The sequence below is a fragment of the Schistocerca americana genome, chromosome 8 (genome assembly GCF_021461395.2).
Source record: "Schistocerca americana isolate TAMUIC-IGC-003095 chromosome 8, iqSchAmer2.1, whole genome shotgun sequence".
NCBI lineage: Eukaryota > Metazoa > Arthropoda > Insecta > Orthoptera > Acrididae > Schistocerca > Schistocerca americana.
This window is the reverse complement of record NC_060126.1, coordinates 132,908,040-132,921,649: the sequence shown is the minus strand read 5'-3', so window position 1 is coordinate 132,921,649 and position 13,610 is coordinate 132,908,040. Positions and strand designations below refer to the sequence as shown.

At 43.7% G+C, this 13,610-nt stretch overlaps 1 protein-coding gene and 1 long non-coding RNA gene across 8 annotated transcripts in view; one reads left to right on the top strand and one right to left on the bottom strand.

Annotated features, from left to right (window-relative positions):
- The window catches only part of LOC124625780, a 48,176-nt gene that overhangs the window by 7,784 nt on the left and 26,782 nt on the right, over nucleotides 1–13,610 (bottom strand). The gene's annotated exons all lie outside the window — the stretch shown is intronic.
- The window catches only part of LOC124625778 (DNA-(apurinic or apyrimidinic site) endonuclease), a 70,446-nt gene that overhangs the window by 37,770 nt on the left and 19,066 nt on the right, over nucleotides 1–13,610 (top strand). For all 7 annotated transcript variants that reach the window (XM_047149225.1, XM_047149222.1, XM_047149219.1 and 4 more), the window contains exons 4-5: nucleotides 843–986; nucleotides 1,444–1,587. In XM_047149225.1, the coding sequence (XP_047005181.1) occupies nucleotides 843–986; nucleotides 1,444–1,587 (288 nt within the window). The remainder of the gene's footprint in view (nucleotides 1–842; nucleotides 987–1,443; nucleotides 1,588–13,610) is intronic.

Genomic DNA, 13,610 nt, shown 5'->3' with positions numbered 1-13,610 from the left:
GAATAAATAGAATAACCACAATGGAATGTGCTCCGTAATAAAGCTTTGTGCTTAATAAAGGTAGCTATAATCCCCGAAATCACCTACGACCTTTCTACTCAACCCCCCTGTAGGAAAAAATAGTGTACCAGAAGTACCTTTCATAAGATGGATTTTGGAGATGCGTATAGATGTACAATCATTACACATTGAAACTGTAGAGATTTCATAGGAAAAGCATAATGGAAATGGTTGTCATTGTCGTCCTCAGTCAGCGGTTTGATACTGCCCTCCACACTACTACTTTCTGTGGAAGTCTCTTCATCTCATAATAACTAATGCAACCTACATCCATTTGAACTTGCTTATTGTATTCATCTCTTGGTCTCACTCTACAGTTTACACACACACACACACACACACACACACACACACACACACACACACACACACACACCTTCAACACTATTTCTACGATTCCTCAAACTCTCCGATTATGCCCTATCAAGATGGTGAAAAGTTGGGTGCATAATTATGGTCCATGCAACTGAATGATATTTATTCTACGTGTTTTGATAAATGTAAATACACTATACAAAACTAATTGGACTTATTTACTACCCAGTTCAATTGATTATTTTGAGATTTTTAACAAAGAAATTGTTTTGGTTGTTTCTCGTTTTTTAAAATACAACTAAAATCTTATTTTCTACATACTGTAACATATTGATCTAGTGGTTTTTGTAATGATGTGCTATAGACATAAAAGTAGTTTACCTTGAGGGAAATGTGCCTTCATTTTATGTTCATCCCTTGTAATAGTTACCTTGTTTGTTAACTATTTTTGTATGTACTTCCAACAGGAGAGAAAGAAGGATATGCTGGAGTTGCTTTGTTAACAAAAGTGAAACCACTTGATGTGAAGTACGGCATTGGTAAAGACGAACATGACTCAGAAGGTCGACTAATCACAGCAGAGTATGAGAAGTTTTTTGTTGTTGGTGCATGTAAGTTCTGTTGATTGTTTCAAACTTTCTGTGTTCGCTAGCATTTGTTACTCCTTATTCATAAATTGAATTTGGAGTTACTGGTACAAATAATGCTAGTATCACACTTTTCTTATTTATATTTTCCAAAGCATTACATTGTTACTTTATTAAGTGTTCGCATTCGCTTGTTTTGGAATGGGTTTGTAATTTTGAATAAAAGTTATATCTATTTTTCACCCCTTTATGCTCTCTTCTGTCCTCCTCGTTTCTCTCTACTCTTTCCATCACATTATTTGGTATATCATATGCTGAAATTGTTTCATAATAGGAACTGGTCTGCAATGTGTACGACATATAGTCATTCATAAAATTAGTTAGTTTTCCTACAGTGGTCGCATTCCTAGCTTTTGAGTGCTACTGTACTCTGAATTTCATTGTGAAAGTATAAGGATGAATTCCTTTGTTAATTTTTCAGATGTGCCCAATGCTGGTCGTGGTCTTGTGACTTTGCCAAAACGTATGAAATGGGATCCAGATCTTCGTGCATACTTGAAAGAGCTTGATGCTAAGAAACCAGTTATTTTATGTGGTGACATGAATGTATCTCACGAAGCAATTGGTATGTATGCAGCATTCCAGCTAATCTTAAAATTGAATGTGCATATACTTCAAAGTTCTCATTGACATTTCATATGTTTGAAAGGTATACAGTAAAAAAGGCACTAAAGAAAAATTCAAGCACTCACTGTTAGATAAATGAGTGGGGAATGCGAGATTGCAGAGGAGAGTGTTGACTGTGAAAAAGTGTGAAGTGTGTGTAAGTCCTCTTCTATTCTAAAAGTAAATCCTGACATTGTGAATGAAGCTACTACAGAACAAGCAATAAAACGTTGAAAGGCTGAAATATAGTCTCAAAAGAGTATAACTATAAGTGGAAAGTATATCTCTTTATTAATCCGTCATTTTTGAAAGGAGCTTACTCCAAAATCTTGAAGTTTTCTGGAGCTAAGGGAAACATTTCATGAGTGAGTACATGGAATGTAACAGGATGGGCTTCCAGTGTTTAAAGGACAAAATGAAATGGCTATTTTCCAGTTACTGTAGTTGCATATTTTGCGATCTCTTTGAAAAAAATAAGTCCAAAATTTTGGAGTAAGGTCCTTTTCTTGATGAAGTAAGTAACTTGCGTAGTCAATTTATAGCTGTTTCTTATTTTTGCTCACACATTTTCCAGAGTTGTTTTCATCGTGCTTATCAAGTCTGTCTTAATCAGTTTTAAATTTGAGAAGCTTCTCTCGGGTGATGATGCCCTGTCCGGAACTGTGAGCATGATTCTGATTGTAATGCAAACATTTGGGTATGCTTCTTCCAAATTAGTTTCCAAAATGCACTGAATAAGTTCTTTTGCATCTCAGAGGCCAGCGGATGGGATTTTAAAAGTTTGAGATCCTCGTGAAGTTCGAAAGGCCATATGTTGCTATTTTTGCCTTCTCGAAGTATTGTACTTTGTTTGTTTGTTTGTTTGTTTGTTTGTTTTTTTGTTTTTTACAACTAAGACTCAATTTCACACCTACTTTTTCCTGCAAACAGTTGAACTTCTGCAACGTTTGTTTCAAATCTTGTGTTATGGAATTCTTGAATCCAGTCACAAAATGAATGGAAAATATCAATAGTAATAGTTCACTTAACATTGTTCACATGTAGTAAACTCTCTTATCACACGTGCACTGCCCACCCTAAGGGGGCTCGCCACTCTCTGGCTTGTTCATGCTTAGCTACCACAGGCCCCCAGCCTTTGCAGCAATTTTTCCTTTCCGTGCTGCATATCTATCCTCTTGCTGTTTTTTCTCCCCTCCCTTGGGAAATACGTCGGGGCCGATTTTGAAAACGTATTCTGCATTTTCAGTAGTCAATATCAAAATACTTTCCACTGTTCCTTCTTTCTTTCTTTGTTCACCTTCCCCTGCCCTTCCTCTGCTCCAGTGTTTGAGATTCCTCCTTTTCTGATTCCTTCTTGTGCACTCCTGAAGGCTGCCCCAAGTGATTGATGCATAACAGGTGAGTTGGGAACACGTAATTCTCAGCCCCGGGTCGACATCTAGGGTTTGCACGTTCCCCTGGTACAGGCCAGGCCCAGGGAGAGGTGACTGCCTGAGCTGCTACCTTCACAAATTGCCAATTGGTCCTTCTGTCATGTGTTCAGGAGGTGTGAACAATCACCTAAGGCGGGTGCACCACCCCCCTGAAGCCCCTACCCCCACGGATGGAAGGAGATCGCCATCAGAGATGCTGGTGGGCATGGGGGATTTTCTCACAATGAACCAATCTTCTTCACAGTCAACAGCTACAAAATGTAAAAGGAATGAGACTAACGATTCAAAGACCCTTTGAGCTGTGCCAAAGTTTCTCGTGGTTTCACGTACTGAAGACATTCAGTCCTTCTGTAAGATAAATCCATTTATTGTTTAGAAAGGTGTTGATGCAATTGCTGGCCATGTGAAATCCTGCTCTCATTTATGCAATGGCATTTTGCTTTTGGAGATTACTCCTGATTCTCAAGCACAACTACTGCTTGCAGCTTCGCTTGTCCATGGCTATACTGTTCATGTCGAGGCCCATCAATTGCTGAATTCTTCCCATGGTGTTATTTACACTAGGCTCCTCGATGGTCTGACCGAGGTAGAAATCAAAATGTACCTCTCTGATCAGGATGTCATTGCCAGTCATCGGGTGATGAAAAATGTAGATGGTTCCTTAGTGCCCATACGCACAACCTTTCTCACCTTTGATAGAGTAGTTCTTCTGCCAAAGATCAAAGCAGGTTATGAAGTTACCACAGTCAGACCGTATATTCCAATCTGATTTGCTGCTACCAGTGTTATTGTTACAACCACACTGTGTATTCAGAACCCAATGTGCTGCTACCAATGTAATTGTCACAACTATACTCGAGTGAGTCCTGTCGACAGACAGCCAAATGCGTAACCTGTGATAGTGTGCTCATGAGGGCGGCTGTCCGACTCCTTCTCCCCGCTGCATCAACTGCGGTGGTGATCGTGCTGCCTCCTCACAGGATTGTCCCGTTATCTCGATGAGCAGGCTGTCCAATAGATGTGGGTGAAGGAAAAGTGCCATGCCCGGTTACTCGCAAGTTGTTGCCTACTCAGAAACCATGCATTCTACCATCTGGCACCTACAGTACTCTTCTTGCTACATCTTGCCACACAAATAACATCGCCACGCAGACATGCAACCTCAAATATAGCATCACGGTTGTCATTGCGTCCCCGCCTCCTCCCCCAGCTGTGCAGCACGTCACCAAATACTCGCCTCATGGGGCGAAGTCACCAGCTACACAACCGGCAGGCTGGAAAGGACAGAAGCAATGCTCCTGTGAAGACTTCCTATGTCCCTCCAGCTAACCAACACCCGAGTCTTCCTCTGTTAACCGAAGGGCTTGAAGACGTCAAACAAAGGCATACAGTCTTCTCCTTTGCCAACTCGATGATCCTCTTTGACGGTGTCACCATGTGATACCCTCACCTGGCCACCCTCCATGTTGCCGGTGTGCACCACCAACCGGTTTTCCGACCCGGACTCTGCAGGCCGACAGCAGAAGAATGCCGACACTCCTTCTGCCTCTGTCCTATAGCAGCGAGTATTCTAAGGCTGGCACTCAGCAGCTGCCGAAGTGACACCCCTTCATTTTTCCTCGTCATGACTCTTCTTCAATGGAACATTTGTGGTATTCAATCCAACAAAAAGGATTTACGGCTGCTCTTAGAATCACAGTGTCCACTTGTTCTGTGCCTTCAGTAAACAAAATTGCGTCCTCACAACCGCTTTTGGCTCTCACATTTCTTCCCGGTCCATTATGAATTTCCCCTCGAGGTTGGCATTCCATCTTATGGGGGAGTCATGGTTCTCATACGGGATGACGTTCATATTCCCCCCTTCTCCCTAATTACCCGCCTTCAAGCTGTTGCAGTTTGCCTTTTCTTTCCTCTCTTAACCTTTTCCTTTTGTACCGTTTACATCCCTCCGTCGTATGTCGCAAGGGCAGATTTCCTCCAGCTTCTTGGGCAGCTACCTCACCCCTTTCTACTGCTCAGTGACTTTAATGTGCACCATCCCCTTTGGGGTTCTTCCAGAACCTGTCCAAGAAGTGCCCTCCTGGTTGACCTCCACAGTCATCTTAACGTTTTCTGTCTTAACACAGGAGCACCCACATTGCTTTCAGACCCCTTGTGCACCTGTTCCCATTTGGACCTATCCTTCTGCATTGTCCAGCTTGTCCATCGTCTCGAGTGGTCCGTTCTCTCTGACACATCCTCGAGTGACAATTTCCCATGTGCTATCCGTTTGCTGACTCCTGCTCCACCTCTGTGCACATCAAAAAGGCAGCTTACTAAGGCAGACCGGAGGCTTTACTCATCCTTGGCAATCTTCAACGAGCAACATTTCCCCGGGTGTGATGCCTAGCTAGAATATCATAAAAACATTGCCCTCAGCGTCGCAGAATGTTCCATTCCCTGCACTTCCTCTTTACCATGCCATGTCCCGGTCCCTTGGTGGACTGATGTGTTCCACAACACAATTTGTGTGCGGAGACGTGCTCTCCAAGCTTTTAACCATAATACTATGATGGCAAACTGCATTCATTATAAACAGATGCATGTGCAGTGTTGCTGCGTTCTTCGTGATAGCAAACAATCTAGCTGATTTTTATTTACTAGTTCTTTTAACAGTTCCACTCTCTCATCCGTCATGTGGGCCAACCTCCGATGGCTCCCTGGGACCAAGGTCCGTTCCCCAGTTTCCGGTCATACAGAAGTAGACGATGTCACTGTGAACCGTACTGCTATCTCCAACACCTTGGACCACCATTTTGCAGAGATTTTAAGGTCCTCCCACTATCGCCATGCCTTCCTCCAGTGGAAACAAGTGGAGGAGGTTCGGACGATACCTATCTCTTCTCCAAATAGTGAGTGCTACTACACCGCCTTTATTGTGATGGAGCTAGTTTGTGCCCTCACTTCATCCCGATCCTCCACCCCAAGGCCAGATGCTGTTCACATTCAGACGTTGCAGCATCCTTCTCTTATGGGAAAGAACTCGCTGCTTCATACGTACAACCACATCTGAGCAGAGGGTACATTTCTCAGATGCTGACATGAAGCCGCTGTCATACCATGCGAAAGCCCGGTGAAGACAAACACCTTCCTTCTCTCACTCGACTTTTCTCACCAACTGTGTTTGCACGGCGATAGAATGCATGGTTCATTGCCGGCTGGTATGGTGGCTTGAGTCTCGCAATTCACTAACCACTGAACAGTGTGGATTTCGAGTGCAGCATTCTACAGTTGACCATCTCATCACTTTGTGCACCCATTTCATGAATGTTTTTCTGCGGAAATCCCAGATTGTGGCCACGTTTTTCGATTTGGACAAAGTCTACGATACCTGCTGAAGGACTGGAATCCTCCGTACTCTGTACACGTGGGGCTTCCTTCAGGAATTTTTAAAAGATGAAGTTTTCAAGGGACATGTGGGTTGTGCCTTGTCGGACACCTTTATCCAGGAAAATGGTGTACCTCAGGGTTTCATCCTTAGCATCATCCTTTTTGCTATCGACATTAACCCTATAATGGCCTGTCTCCTGCCGGGCGTCTCTGACTCCCTTTTAGTTGCCGATTTTGCCATCTATTGCAGTTCTCCACGGGCTTTTCTCATAAAGCTGCATCTTTAGCGATGTCTCGATCGTCTTTACTCATCGTACATCAACAATGGCTTTCGTTTTTCCACTTACAAAATCGTTTGTTTGAACTTCTGGGGGCGTAATTGATTTCTTCCACAAGCTTTAGATCTTGGGCCTGTTGCTCTTCCAATCGTTAAAACCATGAAATTCTTGGGGCTCAAGCTCAATAAGAAACTTTCTTGTTCCTCCCACATGTGTTACCTAGCAGCCCGCTGTATACGGTCCCTCAGTATCTTACATGTTCTCAATGGTACTTCCTGTGGTGGAGATCGAACCACCCTCCTCTGTTTGTACCAGTCCCTTGTCCGTTCAAAATTAGGCTATGGGTGTTTCATTTAAGCATCAGCATGTCTGTCCCTCATACATCGTCTCAGTGCTATTCACCATTGGGCCATGCATTTGGCCACTGACGCCTTTTACACTAGCCCGGTTGATAGTCTGTATGCAGAAGCTGCCGAACTACCACTGTCCTACCTCTGTGACTTTTTCCTCAACAGATATGCATTCCGTTTGTCTGCCATGTGTGGCCCTCCATCCTATATCTCCTCCTTCAGCGATTTCTTTGATTGCCAGTATGGGGTGTGTCCCTCTTATCTGTTACCTCCTGGAGTTTGCTTTGGGCTCTTACTCCAACAGCAGCTTAACTTCGTGCTACCTGCAACTTTCCGAGTGGGTGTGAACACTTCACCACCTTGGCTTTGTGCGGCAGCCCTTCTTCGTCTTGGCTTTTATTCATTTCCTAAGGATACTACTTCTGCCCAGCTCTATTGCATTCAGTTTTATGACCTTTGCACAGAACTTCACAATAGTGCCTTTTTTTACACTGATGGCTCTCGGACTGACGGTGATGTCGTGTGTGCCTTTGTGATTGGCACCAATGTTTTTCGGTATTGGCTTCTGGAACATTGCTCGGTATTTACAGCAGAGCTCTTCGTCCTGTGTCAGGCCACACAGTACATCCGACAACACAGGCTTTTCAGGTGCGTCATCTGCTTCTTCAAAGTCTCTTTGTGCAGCGCACCATCCATCCCTTAGTGCAACGGGATCAGGAATGCTGTCACTTTCTCACTCTCATTGGAACTACTGTGATGTTATTGAGAGTTCCTGGCCATGTCGATCTGACAGGAAACGAGGCCGCTGATGCTGCTGCCATGGCTGTAGTCCTGGTACTTCAGCCCGCTAGTACTTATATTCCCTCTGTTGATCTCTGTTTTGCTGTCCACCAGCAGGTAGTGTCACTTTGGCACCACTACTGGTCCTCCCTTCATGGGAACAAGCTCCGGGTTATTAAGCCTGTCCAAGTGGTTTGGATGGCTCAAAATGGCTCTGAGCACTATGGGACTCAACTGCTGAGGTCATTAGTCCCCTAGAACTTAGAACTAGTTAAACCTAACTAACCTAAGGACATCACAAACATCCATGCCCGAGGCAGGATTCGAACCTGCGACCGTAGCGGTCTTGTGGTTCCAGACTGCAGCGCCTTTAACCGCACGGCCACTCCGGCCGGCCGGTTTGGATGGCCCCCTCTTGGTCCTCTCGCCACAAGGTGATCGTTTTGACTAGGTTGCGTATTGGGCACTATCTCTTTAGCCATCATCATTTGTTAAGTGGTGCTCCCCCACCACTTGGTGCAGATAATGGCTAACTTTTGACTGTGACAGTTCCTGATGGAATGCCCTTAAAAAAAAAAAGCTGCTTATGTTCCCGTTGGTGTTTGCCGTCTTGAGTTATCGGCTGTTTTAGCGAACGACATGTGAGCTGTCAACTTTGTTTTACTTTTTATCCGTCGTAGCAACATGGCAAAGACCAATTAATTTTTAGTTCTGGACCTCCATTTCACTATGTCATATTTTATACACCTTTCTCATGTCCCTGTTTTCACCTTTCTTCTCTTCCGTCAATTTTGATTGACATGTAGTAGTTTTTAACTCCTCTCTTTGTCTTCGTGTTCTACGGTTTTGACCTGGACACATATGACCCTACTTGTATTAGCACCTTAAAACAAAACAAAACAAACAAATGTGCATTGCAATGATACCCTCAAAATTAACATTTCGTTCAAGATTGCTTCACACTAGTTAAGAGTTAGGAGTCATCAGTTTTATTTTTCTGGTAATTCACCCTTTCGATTACATCATCAAACTGAAAAATCACTTTTACTTCTCAGATTTCATTTTCCCACATGTTTCAGACACAGATTTTAATGTCAATTTTAATTTAGTTTTTATAAGATCACATAAACTTTATTGATGAACCTGAAAAATGTTTTAACTGTTGTAGGAGTGTTAGCTGTATCTATTGAAAGCAAATTCCAAAGTGGCATCTGCACAGTGAGAAGAGTGCTCAGGGATTAATATTGAATATTGTCGTTCTGAATTCTTTATTAATGCCAACCATATTTGCGCCATTATCATATCCCTGTCGTCGAGAGTTTTTGGATATCAGGGCCATTAATTTGTAGTTCCTTGAAAACAGCGTTTTTTAAAAACTGTCACGTTGCTACTGCGACAGCAATAAAACCAAAGGTAGTTTCACAGCTTGATAGACCACAAGTGTCCCATATCAAACTGTTAGTCTCAACTTGCTACCTCAAATTGGCCTATAAAAACTACATAAGCTCCAGCGCATGCATGTTGAGTGAGTTTTTCAACATTCTCATGCTCTCTTCGCACAAACCATTAGTTCTAGAGAAAAAAATGAATAGGACCTACCTTTCTTGTAGGAAATTTTATATAGTTTAATTTTGTACTGTGCCATGATTTCACTGAAAGGTGTGATTTTCAAGTTATTCAAGAAAAACTTGCAAAAGTGGTATTAAATGTGTTCTATTTCTGAAACCATTCGGAATAGGGCATACATGCGTATGAAATTTTTTTGTTCAGAATCACTGATACTATCACTCCTGAAAGCATGTACCTTTCCTCCTGACTTACCCTGTATATTGACTCTATATTGTCTGCTTGTGTCTGTATGTGTGGATGGATATGTGCGTGTGTGCGAGTGTATACCTGTCCTTTTTTCCCCCTAAGGTAAGTCTTTCCGCTCCCGGGATTGGAATGACTCCTTACCCTCTCCCTTAAAACCCACTTCCTTTCGTCTTCCCCTCTCCTTCCCTCTTTCCTGATGAGGCAACAGTTTGTTGCGAAAGCTTGAATTTTGTGTGTATGTTTGTGTTTGTTTGTGTGTATATCGACCTGCCAGCGCTTTTGTTCGGTAAGTCACCTCATCTTTGTATATATGTATATAAAAACAAAGATGATGTGACTTACCAAATGAAAGTGCTGGCAGGTCGACAGACACACAAACATACACACAAAATTCAAGCTTTCGCAACAAACTGTTGCCTCATCAGGAAAGAGGGAAAGACGAAAGGATGTGGGTTTTAAGGGAGAGGGTAAGGAGTCATTCCAATCCCGGGAGCGGAAAGACTTACCTTAGGGGGAAAAAAGGACGGGTATACACTCGCGCCCACACACACACACACATCCATCCGCACATATACAGACACAAGCAGACATATTTAAAGACAAAGAGTTTGGGCAGAGATGTCAGTCGAGGCAGAAGTGCAGAGGCAAAGATGTTGTTGAATGACAGGTGAGGTATGAGTGGCGGCAACTTGAAATTAGCGGAGATTGAGGCCTGGTGGATAACGGGAAAATTAGCGGAGATTGAGGCCTGGTGGATAACGGGAAGAGAGGATATATTGAAGAGCAAGTTCCCATCTCCGGAGTTCGGATAGGTTGGTGTTAGTGGGAAGCATCCAGATAACCCGGTCGGTGTAACACTGTGCCAAGATGTGCTGGCCGTGCACCAAGGCATGTTTAGCCACAGGGTGATCCTCATTACCAACAAACACTGTCTGCCTGTGTCCATTCATGCGAATGGACAGTTTGTTGCTGGTCATTCCCACATAGAAAGCTTCACAGTGTAGGCAGGTCAGTTGGTAAATCACGTGGGTGCTTTCACACGTTGCTCTGCCTTTGATCGTGTACACCTTCCGGGTTACAGGACTGGAGTAGGTGGTGGTGGGAGGGTGCATGGGACACGTTTTACACCGGGGGCGGTTACAAGGGTAGGAGCCAGAGGGTAGGGAAGGTGGTTTGGGGATTTCATAGGGATGAACTAAGAGGTTACGAAGGTTAGGTGGACGGCGGAAAGACACTCTTGGTGGAGTGGGGAGGATTTCATGAAGGATGGATCTCATTTCTGGGCAGGATTTGAGGAAGTCGTATCCCTGCTGGAGAGCCACATTCAGAATCTGATCCAGTTCCGGAAAGTATCCTGTCACAAGTGGGGCACTTTTGTGGTTCTTCTGTGGGAGGTTCTGGGTTTGAGAGGATGAGGAAGTGGCTCTGGTTATTTGCTTCTGTACCAGGTCGGGAGGGTAGTTGCGGGATGCGAAAGCTGTTGTCAGGTTGTTGGTGTAATGCTTCAGGGATTCCGGACTGGAGCAGATTCGTTTGCCACGAAGACCTAGGCTGTAGGGAAGGGACCGTTTGATGTGGAATGGGTGGCAGCTGTCGTAATGGAGGTACTGTTGCTTGTTGGTGGGTTTGATGTGGACGGACGTGTGAAGCTGGCCATTGCACAGGTGGAGGTCAACATCAAGGAAAGTGGCATGGGATTTGGAGTAGGACCAGGTGAATCTGATGGAACCAAAGGAGTTGAGGTTGGAGAGGAAATTCTGGAGTTCTTCTTCACTGTGAGTCCAGATCATGAAGATGTCATCAATAAATCTGTACCAAACTTTGGGTTGGGTGTACGCCAACCTATTCATGGGTCGCTTAGAGGAAGCCTTCTTGGTTACTCAGGCCTGCCAACCCACTGTGACGCATTCTATGTGGGAATGACCAGCAACAAACTGTCCATTCGCATGAATGGACACAGGCAGACAGTGTTTGTTGGTAATAAGGATCACCCTGTGGCTAAACATGCCTTGGTGCACGGCCAGCACATCTTGGCACAGTGTTACACCGTCCGGGTTATCTGAATACTTCCCACTAACACCATCCTATCCGAACTCCGGAGATGGGAACTTGCTCTTCAATATATCCTCTCTTCCCGTTATCCACCAGGCCTCAATCTCCGCTAATTTCAAGTTGCCGCCACTCATACCTCACCTGTCATTCAACAACATCTTTGCCTCTGCACTTCTGCCTCGACTGACATCTCTGCCCAAACTCTTTGTCTTTAAATATGTCTGCTTGTGTCTGTATATGTGTGGATGGATATATGTGTGTGTGTGCGAGTGTATACCCGTCCTTTTTTCCCCCTAAGGTAAGTCTTTCCGCTCCCGGGATTGGAATGACTCCTTACCCTCTCCCTTAAAACCCACATCCTTTTGTCTTTCCCTCTCCTTCCCTCTTTCCTGATGAGGCAACAGTTTGTTGCGAAAGCTTGAATTTTGTGTGTATGTTTGTGTTTGTTTGTGTGTCTGTCGACCTGCCAGCACTTTCATTTGGTAAGTCACATCATCTTTGTTTTATATATATATTAGCAAGTTATATTGGGAATATTTATTATTACTATCCAGATATTGTGGCAGTTTACAAAATGACATACGATATCTTTGTTAGATGTTTATGTCTATGCTGTAGTGTCAACTGGAGATGAACTTTGTTACTTTGCAAGTCTTTTCGGTGATAAATATTTCCATATTAATTGTTCAACAACAGTTAATCTTATAACTGCATAAAATTCTTTTGGCTTTTCATCTATAATTTAAAGCTTTAAAAAATATGCACTGTTCTAAAACAATCAGACCTTATTTTTTAAACTAACTGTGGTGGTGGGGGGGCACTAAGTTTGTAGACGTACATAGTGCGCACTTGCTAGCTGCTGACAAGTTAACACGTGTGTCAGTTTTTGGATTTTGTGTTGTGGGTAAAAGACAGAAAAAGTGGATCATCATATATTTCATCAGATTTTGGTTTAAGTTTGGCGATTCTCAAGTTGAAACAATCCGCATGATTTGACAAGTGTTTGGAGATGAAGCAATGGGCACCACACAGGGAAATGAGTGATACAACTGCCTCAAACATGGCTGCTCATCAGTGAAGAGTGGAGCACATTTAGGTAAGCCCTCATCATCCGTAGGCGAAGTTTTTATTGAGCACGTAAGGACCCTGGTGGTGCAGAAAAAAGGAATCACAGTCAGAGAACTTGTAGATGAGGTTAAAATCAGTACTGGCGCCATTCATTCCATGTTAACAGAACGTTTAGACTTGGGAGGATCTCAGCAAAATTTATGCCATAGTTGCCAACAACGGAGCTGAAGAAAGCTTCTTCAGAGATTTCCTTAACACAGTGATCACTGTTGATGAGTTCTGGGTATAAGGGTACAGCTGAGAAACACAGTTCAGTCACCCCAATGGAACCGTTCATCATATCCGAAACCCAAAAAAAAGTAGAGCTAGGTTTGCAGCAGTGTGAAGGTCATGCTGACCATCTTTTTCGACTCCATTTGCATGGTCCATCACGAGTATATGACCCAGAAGGTACTGATGTCAGTAAGTAGTAGTACCAAGAGGTTCTTCACCACCTCCGTGAAGCAGTGAGACCCAAACGGCTGGATTTGTGTGCAGCAGACAGTTGGTACTTTCATTGCAATAACACACCCTCTCATCATTTTCAATTAATTGAGAGTTTTTTTGCCAAACACAATACAGCTGTGGTTTGTCAGCCTCCATATTCCTATAACCTAGCACCAAGTGTCTTCTGGCTTTTCCCTAAATTGAAAAATACTCTGAAAGGGACCATATTTCAGAACAGGGAGACATTATGCAGAATTCAACATAGCAGCTGCACACCATATCAAGAGAGGCTTTCCAGCGATGCTTCCAGCAAAGGCAGCAGCGTGGGGAGAGGTGTGTAGAAGCTGAGGG